The sequence below is a fragment of the Myotis yumanensis genome, unplaced genomic scaffold (genome assembly GCF_028538775.1).
Source record: "Myotis yumanensis isolate MYYU_CA2020_CCGP unplaced genomic scaffold, mMyoYum1.0.hap1 SCAF_10, whole genome shotgun sequence".
NCBI classification, from domain to species: domain Eukaryota; kingdom Metazoa; phylum Chordata; class Mammalia; order Chiroptera; family Vespertilionidae; genus Myotis; species Myotis yumanensis.
The window spans coordinates 81,402,153-81,425,901 of record NW_027223761.1 but is presented as its reverse complement, the minus strand read 5'-3'; the positions used below and the strand labels follow the sequence as shown (position 1 = coordinate 81,425,901).

The 23,749-nt window shown below is 42.1% G+C and overlaps 1 protein-coding gene across 1 annotated transcript in view; it reads left to right on the top strand.

Moving 5' to 3' along the window:
* NSDHL (NAD(P) dependent 3-beta-hydroxysteroid dehydrogenase NSDHL) overlaps nt 1–22,643 on the top strand; it is a 43,676-nt gene extending 21,033 nt beyond the window's left edge. The window contains 7 exon segments of the mRNA XM_070427069.1: nt 21,461–21,715; nt 21,921–22,040; nt 22,042–22,106; nt 22,109–22,217; nt 22,219–22,502; nt 22,505–22,558; nt 22,561–22,643. Of these exon segments, the coding sequence (XP_070283170.1) occupies nt 21,461–21,715; nt 21,921–22,040; nt 22,042–22,106; nt 22,109–22,217; nt 22,219–22,502; nt 22,505–22,558; nt 22,561–22,643 (970 nt within the window).
* The last annotated feature ends 1,106 nt before the right edge of the window (nt 22,644–23,749 follow it).

Here is a 23,749-nt window from a genome sequence, read left to right as displayed (position 1 = left end):
GGAGCAACCACAGCCCAAGGAGCCACTGCCACCCAGGGAGCAGCCACTGAATGACTCAACATCTAGATATGTCAGTGAGATCACACATGGGTAGGCAAAGAAACCCCCAAAGGAAAGAAAATGAGGACTCGCCAGAAAAGCAGCTAAGTGAGACAGAGGCATGCAACATGACAGAAAAAGAATTCAGAATAAGGGTCCTAGCGTGCATAAACCGGATGGAGGAAAAAATCAACTACTTATGCAAGAAGCAAGAAGAAACGGATGAAAAAATCAATAACTTATGCAAGACCCAAGAAGAAATGAAGAGCGATATAGCTGCAATAAAAAACACCATTGAACGCATCAACAGTAGAGTAGGAGAAGCGGAGGACCGAATTAGTGAATTAGAAGACAAAGAAGCAAAACACACCCAAACTGTACTGCAATTGGAGAAAAAAATTAAAAGACAGGAGGAGAGCCTAAGGGAGCTTTGGGACAACATGAAACGAAACAACATATGAATATTAGGGGTGCCAGAACAATAAAGAGGAACAAGGGTTAGAAAACCTATTTGAAGAAATAATATCAGAAAACTTCCCTGAGGTGGGGAAGAAAAAAGTCACACAAGCACAGAGAGTCCCAAACAAGGTGAACGCAAAAAGACCCACACCAAGACACATCATAATTACCATGGCAAATGCTCAGGACAAAGAGAGAATCTTACAGGCTGCAAGAGAGAGATGGAAAGTTACATACAAGGGATCTCCCATTAGATTATCAAATGATTTCTCAACAGAAACACATCAGGCCAGAAAAGAATGGACGGAAATCTACAAAGTGATGCAAAGCAAAGGACTGAATCCAAGAATACTCTATCCAGCAAGGCTATCATTCAAAATTGAAGGGGAAATAAGAAGCTTCACAGACAAAAAAAGGCTAAGGGAGTTTATCACCACCAAGCCAGCAATGCAAGAAATGCTAAAGGGACTGGTGTAAAAAGAAATAAAAAGCAGCCACACAAAAAAAGAAATGGCTACAAACAAGTACCTTTCAATAATAACTTTAAACATAAATGGACTAAATGCTCCAACCAAAAGACATCGAGTGGCTGGATGGATAAAAAAACATGACCCATACATTTGCTGTCTACAAGAGACCCACCTCATTAGAAGGGACTCACACAGACTGAAAGTGAAGGGATGGAAAAATATCTTTCACGCAAATGGAAAGGAAAAGAAAGCTGGGGTAGCAATACTTATATCGGAAAAAATAGACCTCAAAGTGAAGGCCTTAATAAGAGATAAGGAAGGCCACTTCATAATACTAAAGGGATCAATACAACAAGAAGATATAACCCTGGTAAACATATATGCACCCAATGCAGGTGCACCCAAATACATAAAAAAAACTCCTGGAAGATATCAAAGGAGAGATCGACAACAATACAATCATAGTAGGGAATTTAATACACCACTGACATCACTGGATAAATCCTCTAGACAAACAATCAGCAAAGAAACAGCAATCCTAAATGACTCACTAGATCAGATGGACTTAATAGACATCTTCAGAACACTTCACCCCAAAGCCACAGAATATACATTCTACTCAAGTGCTCATAAGACACATTCAAAAATAGACCACATATTGGGTCACAAGCAAAGTCTCCCCAAATTCAAGAAGATTGAAATCATAAAAAACATCTTCTCAGACCACGATGGCATAATGTTAGAAATAAACTACAATAAAAACAACCCAAAATACTCAAACACTTGGAAGCTGAATAGCATGTTATTAAATATTGATTGGGTTACCAATGAGATCAAAGAAGAAATTAAAAGCATCCTGGAAACTAATGACAATGAAAACACAACAATCCAAAACCTATGGACGCAATGAAAGCAGTCCTGATAGCTCTACAGGCCTATCTCAAAAAGCAAGAAAAAATGGTAATAAATCATCTAACTCTACAACTCAAAGAATTAGAAAGAGAGCAACAAGAAAACCCCAGAGTGAGCAGAAGGAAGGAGATAATAAAGATTAGAGCAGAAATAAATGACATAGAGACCAAAAAAAACAATACAGAAAATCAACGAAACCAAGAGCTGTTTCTTTGAAAGGATAAACAAGATTGACAAACCTCTAGCCAGGCTCACCAAGAAGCAAAGAGAGAGGACCCAAATAAACCAAATCAGAAACGATACAGGCGAAATAACAACAGACCCCACAGAAATACAAATGATTGTTAAAAAATACTATGGACAGCTCTACTCCAACAAACTAGACAACCTGGAGGAAATGGACAAATTCCTAGAAAAATACAACATTCCAAAACTCAGTCAGGAAGAATCTAAAAATCTCAATAGGCCAATAACTATGGAAGAAATTGAAGCAGTCATCAAAAAGCTTCCAGCAAACAAAAGCCCTGGACCAGATGGCTTCACAGGGGAGCTTTACCAAACATTCGAGGAAGAACTAAAACCTGTCCTCCTCAGACTACTACAAAAAATTCAAGAGGAAGGAACACTTCCAAGCTCATTCTATGAAGCCAGCATCACCCTAATACCAAAACCAGGTAAAGACATCACAATGAAAGAGAATTACAGGCCAATATCCCTCATGAACATAGATGCCAAAATCCTCAACAAAATGTTAGCAAATCGGATCCAGCAGTACATTAGAAAGTTCATACACCATCACCAAGTAGGATTTCTTCCAGGGATGCAAGGATGGTACAATATCCGAAAATCAATAAACGTGATACATCACATAAACAAATTGAAAAAAAAAAACCCACATGGTCATATCAATTGATGCAGAAAAAGCATTCGACAAAATCCAACACCCATTTTTGATAAAAACTCTCAGCAAGGTGGGAGTAGAAGGATCACACCTCAACATAATAAAAGCCATATATGACAGGCCCACAGCCAACATCATACTCAATGGACAGAAACTAACACCATTTCCCCTAAGAACAGGAACAAGACAGGGATGCCCACTCTCACCACTCCTGTTCAACATAGTACTGGAAATATTAGCCATTGCAATTAGGCAAGAAGAAGAAATAAAAGGCATCCAAATTGGAAAAGAGGAAGTAAAACTGTCCTTATTTGCAGATGACATGATATTACACATAAAAAACCCTAAAGACTCCATCAAAAAGCTACTAGACTTAATACATGAATTTGGCAATGTAGCAGGATACAAAATTAACCCCAAGAAATCTGAGGCATTTCTGTACACCAATAGTGAACTTTCAGAAAGAGAGATTATAAAAACAATCCCATTTACCATCGCACCAAAAAAATTAAGATACCTAGGAATAAACTTCACTAAAGAGGTAAAAGACCTCTACTCAGAAAACTGAGAAACCAAGATGGCGGCATAGGTAACCACCGGAGTTTGCTGCCTCGAACAACCACTTCAAAAATACAACTAAAAGACGGAACGGACATCATCCAGAACCACAGGAAAGCTGGCTGAGTGGATGTTCTACAAGTAGGAGGAAAGAGAAAAGCATATCGAGGCTCAGAGGAGGCGCAGTGCTGAAGTAAAATACTAAGGTTCGGAGTGCATGTGGAGCGGGCTGGAGGCTGAGGGCGCGGTTGTTTTCAATCGGGAGGGAGTCTCAGGCTCTGAGCTCCAGTTCCGGGCGAGTCTCTAAGGACCCAGACTCATACGGGAGAAGCGGGACTGTCTGGCATCGCTCAGAACCCTAGGGCAGCTTTCTCTCCGTGGGGCTTGCAGCGACTACTGGGACACTGAGAAGCAGAGCCTCTGAGGGCAAGACTGAGAGCAGCCATAATTGCTAACCCCGCCCTGTTGATCCCGTGGGACCCGCCCCGCCCAAGCCCTGCAGGGAGGCTTTTGCTGGATAGCCTCAGGAAAAGGCTAGATTAGCACCTCCCTAGAGATCCAGGAGCCAGGAAGCCCAGAGGTCAGAGTGGGACCATCCAGCTTTAAGCTCCGTGGAACCATAAAAGACACACTCAGGAGGCAGACTCAGTGAGCACCAAAGCCCCATCGAAGCAAGTCTAGCCCCAGAGGGGTGTCTCCAGCACAGAAGTTCTCCCACCGCAGACACAGCTGATTCTCACAGCCAATTGACCTGGAGGTCAATTCCTCACAGTGATAACTACAACAATCAAGGCTTAACCACAACAAGACTGTGCACAAAGCCCACAAGGGGGTGCACCAAGAGTGTCTACCTTAGGTAATTGGGACACTTAGCACAGAAAGGCACTCTATCGACACAGCAAAGCATAAAAAAATGCCGAGACAAAGAAACAGGACACAAACGACAGAATTGGAGGAAAGCAAACTGTTGGATATAGAGTTCAAAACCACACTTTTAAGGTCTTTAAAGAACTGTTTAGAAGCCCTCGAAAAGACTGGTAAGACCGCCGATAAATGTAGTGAGATCCTCAAGAAATCTAATGAGACCCTCAATGTTGTGATAAAGGACCAACTAGAAATTAAGCATACACTGACTGAAATAAAGAATATTATACAGACTCCCAACAGCAGACCAGAGGATCGCAAGGATCAAGTCAAAGATTTGAAATACGAAGAAGCAAAAAACACCCAACCGGAAAAGCAAAATGAAAAAAGAATCTGAAAATATGAAGATAGTGTAAGGAGCCTCTGGGACAGCTTCAAGCATACCAACATCCGAATTATAGGGGTGCCAGAAGAAGAGAGAGAGCAAGATATTGAAAACCTATTTGAAGAAATAATGACAGAAAACTTCCCCTACCTGGTGAAAGGAATAGACTTCCAAGTCCAGGAAGCGCAGAGAACCCCAAACAAAAGGAATCCAAAGAGGACCACACCAAGACACATCATAATTAAAATGCCAAGAGCAAAAGACAAAGAGAGAATCCTAAAAGCAGCAAGAGAAAGAAAATCAGTTACCTACAAGGGAGTACCCATACGACTGTCAGCTGATTTCTCAACAGAAACTTTGCAGGCCAGAAGGGAATGGCAAGAAATATTCAAAGTGATGAATAGCAAGAACCTACAACCAAGACTACTTTATCCAGCAAAGCTATCATTCAGAAGTGAAGGCCAGATAAAGAGCTTCACAGATAAGAAAAAGCTAAAGGAGTTCATCACCACCAAACCAGTATTATATGAAATGCTGAAAGGTATCCTTTAAGAAGAGGAAGAAGAAGAAAAAGGTAAAGATACAAATTATGAACAACAAATACACATCTATCAACAAGTGAATCTAAAAATCAAGTGAATAAATAATCTGATGAATTGGTGATTGTAATAGAATCAGGGACATAGAAAGGGAATGGACTGACTATTCTTGGGGGGGGGTGAGAAAGGGGTGTGGGGGTGAGTGAAGAGATTAGACAACAATCGTGCACCTATGGATGAGGACAGTGGGTGGGGAGTGAGGGCAGAGGGTGGGGTTGGAACTGGGTGGAGGGGAGTTATGGTGGGAAAAAAGAGTAACTAATGTAATAATCTGAACAATAAAGATTTAATTAAAAAAAAAAAAAAGAAAACTACAGAACGTTGAAAAAAGAGATAGAGGAAGGCATAAACAGATGGAAGAACATACCGTGTTCATGGATTGGTAGAATCAACATCATTAAAATGTCCATACTACCCAAAGCAATCTATAAATTCAACGCACTTCCCATTAAAATACCAACGGCATATTTCACAGATCTAGAACGAACTCTCCAAAAATTCATCTGGAATAGAAAAAGACCCCGAATAGCTGCAGCAATCCTGCGAAAGAAGAAAGTAGGTGGGATCTCAATACCAGATATCAAGATGTATTACAAAGCCACTGTTCTCAAAACTGCCTGGTACTGGCACAAGAAGAGGCATATAGATCAATGGAATAGAATAGAGAACCCAGAAATCGGCCCGAACCAATATGCTCAATTAATATTTGACAAAGGAGGAAAGAACATTCAGTGGAGCCAAGATAGTCTCTTCAATAAATGGTGTTGGGAAAATTGGACAGATATATGCAAGAAAATGAAACTAGACCACCAACTTACACCATACACAAAAATAAACTCAAAATGGATAAAGGACTTAAATGTACGACAGGAAACCATAAGAATTCTAGAAGAATTCAAAGGCAACAAAATCTCAGACATATGCCGAAGCAACTTCTTCACTGATACAGCTCCTAGGGCACTTGAAACTAAAGAGAAATTGAACAAATGGGACTACATCAAAATAAAAAGCTTCTGCACAGCAAAAGAAACCATCAACAAAACAATGAGAAAACCCACTGCGTGGGAAAACATATTTGCCAGTGTCATATCTCATAAGGGCCTAATCTCCAAAATTTATAGGGAACTCATACAACTTAACAAAAGGAAAATAAACAATCCAATCAAAAAATGGGCAAAGGACCTAAATAGACACCTTTCAAAAGAGGACATTCAGAAAGCCAAGAGACATATGAAAACATGCTCAAAGTCACTAATCATCCGAGAGATGCAAATCAAAACAACAATGAGGTACCATCTTACACCTGTCAGACTGGCTATCATCAACAAATCAACAAACGACAAGTGCTGGAAAGGATGTGGAGAAAAAGGAACACTCGTGCACTGCTGGTGGGAATGCAGACTGGTGCAGCCACTATGGAAGACAGTATGGAGTTTCCTCAAAAAACAAAAAATGGAACTCGCATTTGACCCTGTGATCCCACTCCTAGGAATATATCCCAAGAAACCAGAAACACCAATCAGAAAGGATATATGCACCCATATGTTCATAGCAGCACAATTCACCATAGCTAAGATCCGGAAACAGCCTATGTGCCCATCAGTAGATGAACGGATTAGAAAACTTTGGTACATCTACATGATGGAATACTATGCTGCTGTAAAAAAGAAGGAACTCTTACGATTTGCAACGGCATGGATGGAACTGGAGAGCATTATGCTGAGTGAAATAAGCCAGTCAATGAAGGAAAAATACCACATGATCTCACACATTCGTGGATAATAGAGACCATTATAAACCTTTGAACAATAATAGATACAGAGGCAGAACTGCCTCAAACAGATTGTCAAACTGCAGCGGGAAGGCCAGGGAGGGTTGGGGGGCAGGAGGGAGGGAGGTAAGAGATCAACTGAAGGACTTGTATGCATGCATATAAGCATAACCAATGGACATAAGACACTGGGGGGGTAGGGGAGGCCAGGGGATTGTCAAGGGCGGGGAAAAAAAGAGACACATATGTAATACCCTTTGTAATACTTTAAGCAATAAAAAAATTAAGAAAAAAAAGAAAACTTCCCCTACCTGGTAAAAGAAATAGACTTACAAGTCCAGGAAGCGCAGAGAACCCCAAACAAAAGGAATCCAAAGAGGACCACACCAAGACACATCATAATTAAAATGCCAAGGGCAAAAGACAACGAGAGAATCTTAAAAGCAGCAAGAGAAAAACAGTTACCTACTAGAGAGTACCCATACGACAGTTAGCTGATTTCTCAACAGAAACTATGCAGGCCAGAAGGGAGTGGCAAGAAATATTCAAAGTGATGAATAGCAGGAACCTACAACCAAGATTACTCTACCCAGCAAAGCTATCATTTAGAACTGGAGGTCAGGTAAAGAGCTTCACAGATAAGAAAAAGCTAAAGAAGTTCATCACTGCCAAACCAGTATTATATGAAATGCTGAAGGATATTCTTTAAGAAGAGGAAGAAGAGAGGGAAAAATCCCCACCTGGGGAAACAACCTTTCTCGGAGAGGTGACCTTGGTTAAAACACATGGCACTAAGGAGAGCAAACATATTAAGAACAATATGCTATATATGCCAAGTCCCTTGAAACATATGCTGTGCAGATGTTTCTTTCCTGCAGTGACTGTGTCAAGCAGCAGGGGTGGACTGGCTTCCGGCATATGATGTGTCTTGGTGTGGTCCTCTTTGGATTCCTTTTGTTGCTCAATTCCTTTTGGGGTTCTATGCGCTTCCTGGACTTGTAAGTCTATTTCTTTGACCAGGTAGGGGAAGTTTTCTGTCATTATTTCTTCAAATAGGTTTTCAATATCTTGCTCTCTTTCTTCTTCTGGCACCCCCATAATTCAGATGTTGGTTCGCTTGAAGTTGTCCCAGAGGTTCCTTACACTATCTTCATATTTTTGGATTCTTTTTTCTTTTTGTTTTTCCGGTTGGGTGTTTTTTGCTTCTTCATATTTCAAATCTTTGACTTAACTCTTGTGATCCTCTAGTCTGCTGTTGGGACTCTGTATAATATCCTTTATTTCAGTCAGTGTATGCTTAATTTCTAGTTGGTCCTTTTTCATAACCTCAAGGGTCTCACTAGATTCTTGATGGTCTCACTAAATTTATCGGCGGTTTCTAGAAAATTCTTGAAAAACCTTAGAAGTGTGGTTTTAAACTCTATATCCTGTAGTTTGCTTTCCTCCATTTCTGTTATTTGTGACCTATTTCTTTGTCTCCACATTTTTTATGCTTCCCTGTGTTGATAGAGTAGCTTTCTGTGCTAGATGTCCTATAGGGCCCAGTGGCTCAGCCTCCCCAATTACCTGAGGTGGACACTGTTGGTGCACCCTTTTGTGGGCTTTGTGCACAGTCTTATTGTAGTTAAGTCTTTTTTTTTTTTTGCATCAAGTCTTGTTCACTATTTATTTATTTATTTATTTTTATTTTTATTTTTTTTTATAATTTTTATTTTTTTATTTTTCGCTTAAAGTATTACAAAGGGTATTACATAAGTGTCCTTTATCCCCCCCCCCCGCCCTTGACAAACCCCTACCCTCCCTTACCCCCCAGTGTCTTATGTCCATTAGTTATGCTTATATGCATGCATACAAGTCCTTCGGTTGATCTCTTACTCCCCTCCCTCCTGCCCCCCAACTCTCTCTCGCCTTCCCACTGCAGTTTGACAATCAGTTTGAGGCAGCTCTGCCTCTGTATCTATTATTGTTCAAAAGTTTGTAATGGTCTTTATTATCCATGAATGAGTGAGATCATGTGGTATTTTTCCTTCATTGATTGGCTTGTTTCACTTAGCATAATGCTCTCCAGTTCCATCCATGATGTTGCAAATGGTAGGAGTTCCTTCTTTTTAACAGCAGCATAGTATTCCATCTTGTAGATGTACCACAGTTTTCTAATCCATTCATCTACTGATGGGCACTTAGGCTGTTTCCAGATCTTAGCTATGGTGAATTGTGCTGCTATGAACATCTGGGTGCATATATCCTTTCTGATTGGTGTTTCTGGTTTCTTGGGATATATTCCTAGAAGTGGGATCACAGGGTCAAATGGGAGTTCCATTTCCAATTTTTTGAGGAACCTCCATACTGCCTTCCATAGTGGCTGCACCAGTCTGCATTCCCACCAGCAGTGCACAAGTGTTCCTTTTTCTCCACATCCTTTCCAGCACTTGTCGTTTGTTGATTTGTTGATGATGGCCATTCTGACAGGTGTGAGATGGTACCTCATTGTTGTTTTGATTTGCATCTCTCGGATGATTAGTGACTTTGAGCATGTTTTCATATGTCTCTTGGCTTTCTGAATGTCCTCTTTTGAAAGGTGTCTATTTAGATCCTTTGCCCATTTTTTGATTGGATTGTTTATCTTCTTTTTGTTAAGTTGTGTGAGTTCCCTATAAATTTTGGAGATTAAGCCCTTGTCAGATATGTCGTTGGCAAATATGTTTTCCCAAGAGGTGGGTTTTCTTGTTGTTTTGTTGATGGTTTCTTTTGCTGTGCAGAAGCTTTTTATTTTGATGTTGTCCCATTTGTTCATTTTCTCTTTAGTTTCAACTGCCCTAGGAGCTGTATCAGTGAAGAAATTGTTTTGGCATATGTCTGAGATTTTGTTGCCTTTGTATTCTTCTAGAATTTTTATGGTTTCCTGTCGTACATTTAAGTCCTTTATCCATTTTGAGTTTATTCTTGTGTATGGTGTAAGTTGGTGGTCTAGTTTCATTTTCTTGCATATGTCTGTCCAATTTTCCCAACACCATTTATTGAAGAGACTATCTTGGCTCCATTGTATGTTCATGCCTCCTTTGTCAAAAATTAATTGAGCATATTGGTTCGGGCTAATTTCTGGACTCTCTATTCTATTCCACTGATCTATATGTCTGTTCTTGTGCCAGTACCAGGCAGTTTTGAGAACAGTGGCTTTGTAATACAGCTTGATATCTGGCATTGAGATCCCACCTACTTTGTTCTTTCTCAGGATCGTTGCAGCTATTCGGGGTCTTTTTTTATTCCAGATGAATTTTTGGAGAGTTCGTTCTAGATCTTTGAAGAAGGCCATTGGTATTTTAATGGGAAGTGCGTTGAATGTATAGATTGCTTTGGGTAGTATGGACATTTTAATGATGTTGATTCTACCAATCCAAGAACATGGTATGTTCTTCCATCTGTTTATGTCTTCCTCTATCTCTTTTTTCAACGTCCTGTAGTTTTCTGAGTAGAGGTCTTTAACCTCTTTAGTTAAGTTTATTCCTAGGTATCTTAATTTTTTTGGTGCGATGGTAAATGGGATTGTTTTTCTGATCTCCCTTTCTGAAAGTTCACTATTGGTGTATAGAAATGCCTCAGATTTCTTGGGGTTAATTTTGTATCCTGCTACATTGCCAAATTCATGTATTAAGTCTAGTAGCTTTTTGATGGAGTCTCTAGGGTTTTGTATGTATAATATCATGTCATCTGCAAATAAGGACAGTTTTACTTCCTCTTTTCCAATTTGGATGCCTTTTATTTCTTCTTCTTGCCTAATTGCAATGGCTAATACTTCCAGTACTATGTTGAACAGGAGTGGTGAGAGTGGGCATCCCTGTCTTGTTCCTGTTCTTAGGGGAAATGGTGTTAGTTTTTGTCCATTGAGTATGATGTTGGCTGTGGGCCTGTCATATATGGCTTTTATTATGTTGAGGTATGAACCTTCTATTCCCACCTTTCTGAGAGTTTTTATCAAAAATGGGTGTTGGATTTTGTCGAATGCTTTTTCTGCATCAATTGATATGACCATGTGGTTTTTTTCTTTCAATTTGTTTATGTGATGTATCACATTTATTGATTTACGGATGTTGTACCATCCTTGCATCTCTGGGATAAATCCTACTTGGTCATGGTGTATGATCCTTCTGATGTACTGCTGGATCCGATTTGCTAACATTTTGTTGAGGATTTTGGCATCTATGTTCATGAGGGATATTGGCCTGTAATTCTCTTTCATTGTGATGTCTTTACCTGGTTTTGGTATTAGGGTGATGCTGGCTTCATAGAATGAGCTTGGAAGTGTTCCTTCCTCTTGAATTTTTTGTAGTAGTCTGAGGAGGGTAGGTTTTAGTTCTTCCTTGAATGTTTGGTAGAACTCCCCTGTGAAGCCGTCTGGCCCTGGGCTTTTGTTTGCTGGAAGCTTTCTGATGACTGCTTCAATTTCTTCCATAGTTATTGGCCTATTGAGGTTTTTAGATTCTTCCTGATTGAGTTTTGGAATGTTGTACTTTTCTAGGAATTTGTCCATTTCCTCCAGGTTGTCTAGTTTGTTGGAGTAGAGTTGCCCGTAGTATTGTTTAACAATCATTTGTATTTCTGTGGGGTCTGTTGTTATTTCGCCTCTATCATTTCTGATTTGGTTTATTTGGGACCTCTCTCTTTGCTTCTTGGTGAGCCTGGCTAGGGGTTTGTCAATCTTGTTTATCCTTTCAAAGAACCAGCTCTTGGTTTCATTGATTTTCTGTATTGTTTTTTTGGTCTCTATTTCATTGATTTCTGCTCTAATCTTTATTATCTCCTTCCTTCTGCTCACTCTGGGGTTTTCTTGTTGCTCTCTTTCTAATTCTTTGAGTTGTAGAGTTAGATGATTGACTACCATTTTTTCTTGTTTTTTGAGATAGGCCTGTAGAGCTATAAACTTTCCTCTCAGGACTGCTTTCATTGTGTCCCAGAGGTTTTGGATTGTTGTGTTTTCATTGTCATTAGTGTCCAGGATGTTTTTAATTTCTTCTTTGATGTCATCGGTAACCCAATCAATATTTAATAACATGCTATTCAGCTTCCAAGTGTTTGAGTATTTTGGGTTGTTTTTATTGTAGTTTATTTCTAACATTATGCCATCGTGGTCTGTGAAGAAGCTTTTTATGATTTCAATCTTCTTGAATTTGTGGAGACTTTGCTTGTGACCCAATATGTGGTCTATTTTTGAATATGTCCCATGAGCACCTGAGAGGAATGTATATTCCGCAGCTGTGGGGTGAAGTGTTCTGAAGATGTCAATTAAGTCCATCTGATCTAGTGAGTCATTTAGGATTGCTGTTTCTTTGCTGAGTTTTTGTCTAGCGGATTTATCCAGTGATGTCAGTGGTGTATTAAAGTCCCCTACTATGATTGTATTGTTGTCGATCTCTCCCCTGATATCTTCCAGAAGTTTTCTTATGTATGTGGGTGCTCCTGCATTGGGTGCATATATGTTTACCAGGGTTATATCTTCTTGTTGTATTGATCCCTTTAGTATTATGAAGTGGCCTTCCTTATCTCTGGTTATGGCCTTCACTTTGAGATGTATTTTGTCAGATATAAGTATTGCTACCCCAGCTTTCTTTTCCTTTCCATTTGCCTGAAAGATATTTTTCCATCCCTTCACTTTCAGTCTGTGTGAGTCCCTTCTAATGAGGTGGGTCTCTTGTAGACAGCAGATGTATGGGTCATGTTTTTTTATCCATTCAGCCACTCGATGTCTTTTGGTTGGAGCATTTAGTCCATTTACATTTAAAGTTATTATTGAAAGGTACTTGTTGGTAGCCATTTCTTTTTTTGTGTGTGTGTGTGGCTGTTTTCTTTCTGAGCTTGATATTTCTTCTTTTTACACCAGTCCCTTTAGCATTTCTTGCATGGCTGGCTTGGTGGTGATAAACTCCCTTAGCCCTTTTTTGTCTGTGAAGCTTCTTATTTCCCCTTCAATTTTGAATGATAGCCTTGCTGGATAGAGTATTCTTGGATTCAGTCCTTTGCTTTGCATCACTTTGTAGATTTCCGTCCATTCTTTTCTGGCCTGATGTGTTTCTGTTGAGAAATCATTTGATAATCTAATGGGAGATCCCTTGTATGTTACTTTCCGTCTCTCTCTTGCAGCCTGTAAGATTCTCTCTTTGTCCTGAGCATTTGCCATGGTAATTATGATGTGTCTTGGTGTGGGTCTTTTCGGGTTCACCTTGTTTGGGACTCTCTGGGCTTGTGTGACTTTTTTCTTCCCCACCTCAGGGAAGTTTTCTGATATTATTTCTTCGAATAGGTTTTCTAATCCATGTTCATCTTTCTGTTGTTCTGGCACCCCTATTATTCGTATGTTGTTTCGTTTCATGTTGTCCCAAAGCTCCCTTAGGCTCTCCTCCTGTCTTTTAATTTTTTTCTCCATTTGCCGTACAGTTTGAGTGTGTTTTGCTTCCTTGTCTTCTAATTCACTAATTCGGTCCTCCGCTTCTCCCAGTCTACTGTGGATACTTTCAATGGAGTTTTTTATTGAAGCTATGTCACTCTTCATTTCTTCTTGGGACTTACTTAAGTTGTTGATTTTTTCATCTGTTTCTTCTAGCTTCTTGCATAAGTAGTTGAGTTTTTCATCTGTTTCTTCTTGCTTCTTGAACATCTGGTGCATGTACTCTAGGAACCTTATTCTGAATTCTTTTTCCGTCATGTTGCATATCTCTGTCTCACTTAGCTGCTTTTCTGGCGAGTCCTCCTTTTCTTTCCTTTGGGGGTTTCTTTGCCTACCCATGTTTGATCTCCCTGACATATGTAGATGTTGAGATGTTCAGTGTCTGCTCCCTGGGTGGCAGGGGCTCCTTGGGTTGTGGTTGCTGCTCAGACGGTTGCGGTAGCAGCTGCTTTCCAGTTGGCAGCAGCTCCTCTGGTGGGTGTTGTTCACAGCTGTGTTGGCTCTTCTGGCTGGTGGGGGGAGGCTTCACGTACAGCTGCTGTTCCACAGACAGAGGGTGTGGTGATCAGGAGGCTGTGGTGATCAGGAGGCTGCGGTGATCAGGGGGCTGCTGTTGCTTGGATCTGCTGCGTTGATTTAAAGGCACAAAATACAACAGAGCAAGGCACAACGTACCAGCCACTGAACACAAGTATATTCACAATATTAATAACCCCAAATAAAGGTGACCACCCGAATTAAGAGAATTAGGGGATAAGGGAGAAAGAAGAGAAGAAGATAAAAGAGAGAACAGAAAAGAAAAATAAGAAAAAAAAACAAACAAAAAAGGAGTGCAAAAATAGAATTGGGAAAAAAGAGGGGGGAAAAAAAGAGAGCGAAAAAAGAGAATGAAGTAGAAGCGGGGAAGAGACTATTGGTATGAGGAGCAAACTCCAATAGAACTGCCACTAATCTCAACAAATTCCAGCAACAGATCCCTGGAGATGAATGCAAACTACAAACCACCAATAATATCCAGAGGGGTAAGGGAAAACAGAAGCACAAAAATAACCGGGGTGGGGTGGGGGAGGGAAGGGAAAAACCAGCAGAAAAAAAAAAAAAAAGAAAAAGAAAAAGAAAAAGAAAAACAACCTCGCAACCAGTCCTAAAAAAGAAGGAAAAACACAAAACAAAACAAACAAACAAATAAAAAAAAAAAAGAAAGAAAAAAGCCCAATATATTCAACAATCAAGAAAACAATAGAAAGATAAGAGAGAAAAAAATGTTCGGAAAGTGAAGAAGGATAAAGAATAGGTGTATAAGGATTTAGAGCAGTAGATTGGAAATAGGATATATAAGTAGGGTGGAATTAGACAGGGGGTAAAAAGAGGGAATTGGGAAAGTCTGGAGCAGGAATAGGGTAAGAGAAACAGGACACCAAAAGGGGAAAAGTAAGGAAGAGGGTTTTAGCAAAGAGGTGAAATTGAGATAGGGAAAATTAATGCTAAAGGAACGATGTAAATAGAATGGAGAACACTAATCCCAAAAGAAAATAAAGAGAAAATAAAATGGCACTTTAAAAAATGGTAAAATGGTAGCAGTAATAATACTGGTTAAAAATAAAAATGTGGTAATTGAAAGGGTAAAATCAGGTGATGGAAAAAGAAGAAAAAGAGAAAAAAAAATTGGTTTCTTAGTAAAAAGGTGAAAAAATTAAAAAGAAAAAGAAAAAGAAAAAATTGCAGTAGTGATGGTCTTTCGGTTCTTCTACTCTTCAGCCTGGTTCGCCTTAGTCCTGCCAGGTATTTAGGAGAGTGTTGAATTTGCCTGCATTACACTGTTCCTCCGTGTTGTAAATCACAGTCCTGATTTTAAAGCAGGCCGTATTTGTGATCCAGTCTGCCTTAATTTGTATTCCCCTAAGAGTCAGTTTGTGGCTCAGCCTCTGGGTGGCAGTGTTTTTGGGTTGGCCTCTGAGGCTATACAGCTTCTCTATCCTTTTTTAATCCTTACCCTGCTCTGTGTTGTTGGTGGGACTGAAAATCCCTCTATAGGCCAGACCCTGGTAACTCCCAGGGACTAATCAGCTTGTTTTAATCCTTTATCTCATACAGGGTGGAATCTGGGTGTGGCTGTGCTCCTTGCCTGGGGGGCTGGGGGGAGGAATTCCACCCTCTGGAGGAATGGCTGCCCCAGTCCTGGGCCCAGGGGGGTCTCAGCACTCAATTCGCTGCCACCTCCTCCGGCTCCCCCTCTTTCCTCAGCCTCTCCCCAGATTCCCCTCGTCTGCACCTTCACCCTCTCTTCAGCACAGGTGAGTGTCTGTATCCGAACTGTCCTATGAGCAGGGTTCAGTGAAAACAAAGAAACAGACAAACGCCGGGCCGGCCGCGGAAACGTTCCTCTCTTACCGGTCTGGGAAACGCTCCTCTCTTACCAGCACTGCATGGTCTGGGAAACGCTCCTCTCTTATGGGCACTGCATGGTCTGATCAGTTCCTCAGGATGCCCCCTTTAGTCTCAGTTCTCCGCAATCACAAAATCCAAATCTCAAATCTCCTGGCACCAGCAAACCCGCGGAACTCCTTACCCTGGTCAGGGTCTGTGTCTGTCCCAAGAGACGCGGCTGTCTGCCATGCGGTCTCCCTCCGATCCTCTGGGCTCAGGTCTGGCAAACTTTCCTGCCCAGATCCCTGGTTTTTAACCTTTCTAGGGGAGGTCTGCCCTTCCCGGCTGCAAACCGTCTCACCAGCTGAGTAAATTTGCCAATTTGGGGTGGGTGTTATTAGTTTCAGCTGCTTACTCCGTTTGCTCCGGGACAAGACCTGGGACGAGTCTGCCTATATCGCCGCCATCTTCAAGGCTCTTCTTCTGTAGTTAAGTCTTGATTGTTGTAGGTATCACTGGGAGGAATTGACCTCCAGGCCAATTGGCTGTGAGAATCAGCTGTGTCTGCAGTGGGAGAACTTCTGTGCTGGAGACACCCTTCTGGGGCAAGACTTGCTTCAGTGGGGCTTTGGTGCTCACTGAGTCTGCCCCCTTAGTGTGTCCCTTATGGATCTGAGGAGTTTTAATCTGGATGGTCCCACTCTGACCACTGGGTACACTGGCCCTTGGATCTCTAGGGAGGTGCTAATTTAGCCTCTGCCTGAGGCTACCCAGCAGGAGCTATGGAGAGATCTGCAGATTCCTCTTCTTTGTTTGGGATTTGGAGGTGCCCAGATAAGGCCCAGCTGTGAAGCAATGCAAGCTGCTGTGGGGCCTTGGGCCTTCCTTTGGAAGTTCTGAGTCTCTCTGACCCAGCTGCAGTTTGTTAGGTAATTTTCAGATTGCAAAGGGCCAGGCCTTTCATATGCAAAAGCCTCTGTGCACAGCTTTGGTTGGGCGGGGTCTCAGGGAATCAACAGGGAGGAGCAAACAGCTATGGCTGATCCTCAGCCCTGCTAAATACCTTCATTTTCTTATGAGGAGTCAGAGGAGCCCAGGGGTAAAGTGGTCTACATAGCAGCAAAAGAGTTGGTGGAAGAGCAGAGTTAGAACTCTTTTCCATTTACCATGCTGACCTTGAAAACAATGTTTACTAGTATATTAGTGTTGTTTTGCTACCTCCATGAGAGATTCTCAGTTTTAATTTTAAACTGGCCTCCATCCTCAGGGTGCAGGGAGAGACCAAAGAAAAAGGCAGACACACAACAAAAAGAACATTTGAGATATTGCTACCCAGCATTTGTCTTCAGTTAGACTCACATAAACTCATAAAAATGTGCTAAGGAAGAGAAGAGAAGAGAAGGGAAGGGAAGGGAAGGGAAGGGAAGGGAAGGGAAGAGAAGGGAAGGGAAGGGAAGGGAAGAGAAGAGAAGAGAAGAGAAGAGAAGAGAAGAGAAGAGGAAAAGCAGGCCACTCCAGATTGTTAGGTGGAGGTTTAATGAGCAAGGAAACTTATATAAGAAGGTTGTCCTGGGCAGTCACAAGCTGTGCAGTTTTTCACACCTGCCCACAAAATCTTAAAAGTTTAGTTTGGTTATAGCACATAAGGCGCCTTAACAGGGTTCAGTCATGTACCCTGTTCAGACAGTCTCATCACAACATTACTAGCTCAAGGCTGTAACCATGGGCAGCTTGTAACTCCAGGAAGGCAAACTGAGCCCACATTCCAAGTGCAGGGGAGAGAGCATGAGCCTCCAGTTGCCTGGGTCTTAGGTCAAACCAGCAGTCATACCTTGTTCATGACTTTCCCTAAAAGTCATTCAGCCTCTTCTTCCTAAAATTGAGTACAGGCTGAAGTATAGTTCAGACAACATATAACCAAATGCTCTGACTTATCTCTTAGTAAACAGTCTAGAATTCAAACATCCAAGTGTGAGCCTGCTTTCCTTGGAGTTTCTAAATTGATCCTTACAACATGCTTGACCTGCCTGGCTCTCTGCCTCTGAGTTTCTTCAGATACCAATTATCATAAGCACGTTGACTCAGCTCTAATCAGAAAGAATAAATGCAACTATGCCAGGTTATTCTTGTAAACCTAAATGTGGAGGTTAAAGTCACAAGGTTATTAACTCATTCATTCAACAAATGTTTAGCAACTATTATAAATGCTTTTGGTTTTTTTCCCCAATATCCTTTTTTCCTTTTCTAACAGAAATGTGATTTTTGGGGGGGGGGGGGGCGGTAAGGGGGGCGGAGGAATTGCCTCTTTCTTATCTAATACAATCTGGTTGGACTTTACTTAGTAACCTTTCCTCTCATTTGCATATTAAGAGACAAAGATGCTGAAAGTGGTTGAAATCCCATCCTGACCAGAGGCAGCTTTCTGATCACTGGCTGGAGGAACTGTGGGACCTCTGCTTCTCTAGCCACCATCAGCTCCAAGAGCTCCCCAAATCCTTAACGCAATTTTTGCTTTGGCTTATATTAGCCATGGTTGTTTTATCTTGTTTGGAATCAAAGAACTCAGCAGATAAACTAACTCATGTATTCACCACTATGTTTGATGCTGGAAAAAGAATATAAAATAATTAAAAGGCAGAGCCCCATTCTTCCAAAAACATCCTGTACACTTGAAAAAGCAAAATATGTATATCAGAAGAAAAATATGTAGGTTATTTATTACAAAATGGAAGACACCACCATTTTATTGAAGGCTATTTAATAGAGAGAAAATGAAGACAAACAGCTGTTGTGGAGAATGGAATGCTCATAGGAAGGTGGTAGAAGAGGAAACCAGTAAAGAAGCCAGAAAAATAAGTAGAAATAAGATAGCAAAAAAACAAAGACTTTTGAAGTGGACTTTAAGACAAATCCTTAACTTCTCCGGTCCTCAGTTTCCTCCTCTATGGAATGGGGGTTATGATGATGCCATTTCACAGAGTGTGGTGATGAAAAGATGAGTTCATATACGTAAAACACTTAAAAATATTTGGACCAGATTAGCAAATGATACAGATCTGCCGTTTCAAGAAAGCATCATTTCCAGCTCAAGTCTCCAAGAAGTTCAAGCCAAGAACATTCCATGAATTTAGTTATTAGTTGTCAACTGTCAAAAAAACACAAAACAGCCCTAGTCAGTTTAGGGTGTCAGCTTGTGAAATGAGGATCCTGGATTCAATTCCGATCAAAGGCACACGCCTTAATCCCCAGTAGGGGGCCTGCATGAGGCAGCCTATCAATGATTCTCTCTCATCATTGATGTTTCTATCCCTCTCTCGTCCTCTCTAAAATCAATAAAAATATACATATTTTTAAAAAGAAAAAAAAAAGAAGAGGAAGAAGAAGAAAAAGGTAAAGATAAAAATTATGAACAACAAAGTGACAACAAATACATATCTATCAACAAGTGAATCTAAAAATCAAGTGAATAAAAAATCTGTCGAACAGAATAAACTGGTGAATAGAATAGAATCAGGGGCATAGAAAGAGAATGCATTGACAATTCTCAGGGGGAAGTGGGTATGGGGGTGTGGGAAGAGACTGGACAAAAATCGTACACCTATGGACGTGGACAGTGGTGGGGGGTAAGGGTAGGGGGGTGGGGTGGGAACCTGGTGGAGGGGAGCTATGAGGGGGGAAAAGAGGAAGAACTGTAATAATCTGAACAATAAAATAATCTGAACAATTATTTTTTTAAAAATGGGCAACGGACCTAAATAAATACTTTTCAAAAGAGGACATATAGAAGACCAAGAGACATATGAAAACATGCTCAAAGTCACTAATCATCCAAGAGATGCAAATCAAAACGACAATGTGGTACCATCTCACACCTGTCAGAATGGCTATCATCAACAAATCAACAAACAAGTGCTGGCAAGGATGTGCACAAAAAGGAACCCTCCTGCACTGCTGCTGTGAATGCAGACTGGTGCAGCCACTGTGAAGAACAGTATGGAGTTTCCTCAGAAAACTAAAAATGGAACTGCCATTTAACCCAGTGATCCCACTTCTAGGAATATATCCCAAGAAACTAGAAACACCAATCAGAAAGGATATATGCACCTCATGTTCATAGCAGCACAATTTATCATAGCTAAGATTTGTGACAGCCTCAGTGCCCAACAGCAGATGAGTGGATTAGAAAACTGGGGTACATCTACACAATGGAATACTACACTGCTGTAAAAAGGAAGGAATTCTGCCCTAACCAGTTTGGCTCAGTGGATAGAGCATCGGCCTGTGGACTGAAGGGTCCCAGGTTTGATTCCAGTCAAGGGCATGTACCTTGGTTGCGGGCACATCCCCAGTGGGGGGTGTTCAGGAGGCAGCTGATCGATGTTTCTGTCCCATCGATGTTTCTAACTCTCTATCCTTCTCCCTTCCTCTCTGTAAAAAATCAATAAAATATATTTTTTAAAAAAAGGAATTCTTACCATTTGCAGCAGCATGGATGGACCTGGAGAGCATTATGCTAAGTGAAATAAGCCAGTCAGAGAAAGATAAGTATCACATGATCTCACTGAATATAATGAACAACACAAAGTGATGAACAAAATCAGATCCAGAGACAGAGAAGCATCGATCAGACTGTCAAACCTCAGAGGGAAGGCAGGGAGGGTGGTGGGAGGGGGAGAGACCAACCAAAGGACTTGTACGCATGCATATAGGCATAACCAATAGACACAGAAACTAGGGGGATGAGGGCACGAGCGGGGGGTGGGGGCAATGGGGGAATAAGGACACATATGTAATACCTTAATCAATAAAGAAAAAAAAAGACTTGTCTTTTCTATGAGGCCTTGGATATTCAGCTAAGTGATTGGGACAGTGTTGCATCTAAGTAAGAATGACCACACTCCATCCTGATGATCAGCGTACTGGCTCCCCATTCCCCTAGAACAGTGGTTGGCAAACTGCGGCTTGGCAAACCTCGGCTTGCGAGCCACATACGGCTCTTTGGCCCCTTGAGTGTGGCTCTTCCACAAAATACCGACTTCTGCGCATGGGCCATGAAATTTCAATCGCACTGTACGTGTGTGCCCGCACGTGGTATTTTGTGCAAGAGCCACACTCAAGGGGCCAAAGAGCTGCATGTGGCTTGCGAGCCGTGGTTTGCTGACCATGGCCTTAGAACAGTGGTTCTCAACCTTCTGGCCCTTTAAATACAGTTCCTCATGTTGTGACCCAACCATAAAATTATTTTCGTTGCTACTTCATAAATGTAATGTTGCTACCGTTATGAATTGTAATGTAAATATCTGATATGCAGGATGGTCTTAGGCGACCCCTGTGAAAGGGTCTTTCGACCACCAAAGGGGTCTCGACCCACAGGTTGAGAACCGCTGCCTTAGAAGGATCTCTCTCAAATGAGGCACTGCAGTCTCCTTGCAAATAAACTTAAAAAAGAAGAGAGAGAGAGGAAGGGCCACGGCTGCAAGAAATGGGTGGCAGCCGGCAACCACAGCTGTGTAGGTGCTGGCTGCAGCTGTGCTGAAACTTTCAGGGGGGGCACCTATAGAGGGGACTCAGCTGTGGGGAACTTGCCCCAGCAGAAAGGAGAAAGTCCGCTTCACTCCCTTCTCTCTTCATTGGATCCTATCAGCAGCCCTCCTCCTCTTGCCCGGAAGTTGAGTGAAGCACTTGGATTTCACCAGGAGAAGGCCAAGAAGTGGCTCTGGATTCCTAGGGCAGCACGTGGTGGAGCAGTTGCTGGCAAGAGGCTATACCGTCATTGTGTTCGATATGCAGCAGGGTTCCGATAACCCTCAGGTGCAGTTCTTTCTGGGCGACCTCTGCAGCCCACAGGACTTGTACCCTGAAAGGTGTAAGCACAGTTTCCACTGCACATCACCCCCACCATCCAGTAACAGCAAGGAACTCTCTTATAGAGTGAATTACAGCCCTACCTGGTTTGGCTCGGTGGACAGAGCATCGGCCTGCAAACTGAAGGGCCCCAGGTTCAATTCTGGTCAAGGCCACATGCCCCGGCTGTGGGCTTGATCCTCAATAGGGGGCATGCAGGAGGCAGCCAATCAATGATTCTCTCTCATCATTGATGTTTCTATCTCTCTCTCTCTTCCTCTCTGAAATCAATAAACATATTTTTAAAAATAGCGTGAATAACATTGGCACCAGGAATGTCATTTAAACTTGCAAAAAGGCTGGGTTTCATACACTCATGTTAACCAGCAGTGCTAGTGTCATTTTTGAGAGCGTTGACATCAAGAATGGTACTTCCCTATGCCCTGAGACCCACTGACTACTACAGGGAGACGAAGATCTCACAGGAGAGAGGAGTCCTGGTGCCAATGATTCCGAGAGGAATTTCTTAACCACAGCCACCTGTCCCCATGGCATTTTCAGCCCAAGGAATCCCCCGCTGGTCCCTATCCTCTTCGAGGCAGCCAGAAAAGTCTGTGACGGACTTCACCTTCATGGAGAACGTGGTTCACAGACATATTCTGGCTGCAGAAGGCCTCTCCTAAGACACAGCCTTGGGTGGGAAGGCATTCCACATCACCAACGCCAAACCCATCCCCCTTTGGACATTCCTGTCCCACATCCTGACAGGCCTCAATTACAAAGCCCCGAAGTATCACAGCCCCTACTGGGTGGCCTCTTACCTGGCGCTCCTGATGTCCTTCCTGGTGATGGTGATCAGTCCTGTCATCCAGCTCCAGCCCACTTTCACCCCATGTGGGTTGCGCTGCCTGGCACATTGCACCACTACAGCTGTGAGAGAGCTAAAAAGGCCTGGGCTGCCAGCCGCTGGTCACCATGGACGACGCTGTGGAATGAGCTGTGCAGAGCTTCCGCCACCTGCAGAGGGTCAAGTGAGACCCCCGAGACTGGGCCCTCTCACCACATTCTGTCTCCAATACCTCTCCTCGTGGATCAATAAACTAATCTCCTTCAAGTGACTTTCTTCTGAGCTCAGGTACCTCCTGCCAGTTAGATAGGAGCGCACCCGGCCTTTCCATGACCACAAGTGAAGCCTTAGTGGGAGCACAGGATCAGATTTGGACTTCTAGCGGGCAGCTTTGTATTCTTCTGTTTTGTGTTCTCTCTCTCCCATCCCACCTCTCTCCTAGGTCCTTATCATCCCACTGTCCTTGTACATAATCAAGGAAGCTGTAGTGAAGAACCGACCCCTTTGCTAGTTGAGGATGGAGAACTAGATTCATTTCCATGCAAACCAATACAAGAGTAGAAGCCACAGACTGTTCAAGGAGCCACATATTACAGACATCCTAGAGGGAAAAGTTAGAAACACATGGTGAGACTGCAAGTGTACACTTTAAATAGAGTTTAGAGCAAACACTTTCAAACAGCTTAAGCAACTGTAACCCTCCCCCTCAATCCCTCGTGGTTCCCCTCCTCACATGCTTGCAAGTTCTCCAAGGCCCAGCTGCAGTGCCTGTCTGCATTGTTTTGTTTTGTTTTGTTTTTCTTCATAAAACATTCTGTCATGGTCACATTTCACTTTATCAACAGAGTCCCATTGTCTTTGGTGGCACAGTGGTGGTCTGTCCCCGTGGCATGCTCTTTCAGCTGTTTAGCCACTCTCCTGACGTAGGACATCTGACCGCTTGATGGTGAGGTATGGGAAAGCTCAGACAGGAAGAGTCTCCGTTAACTGCTTGGCGTTTGGGCAGAAACTCCTTTAACTGGTGCAGAAAGGACATTTAGTTCATAGAACCCCTCACACAGAACCCTTCCGGCCAATTTCCAGAAGGCCTAGCACAGTGATGGCGAACTTTTTGAGCTCGGCGTGTCAGCATTTTGAAAAACCCTAACTTAACTCTGGTGCCGGGTCACATATAGAAATTTTTTGATATTTGCAACCATAGTAAAACAAAGATTTATATTTTTGATGTTTATTTTATATATTTAAATGCCATTTAACAAAGAAAAATCAACCCAAAAAATGAGTTCACGTGTCA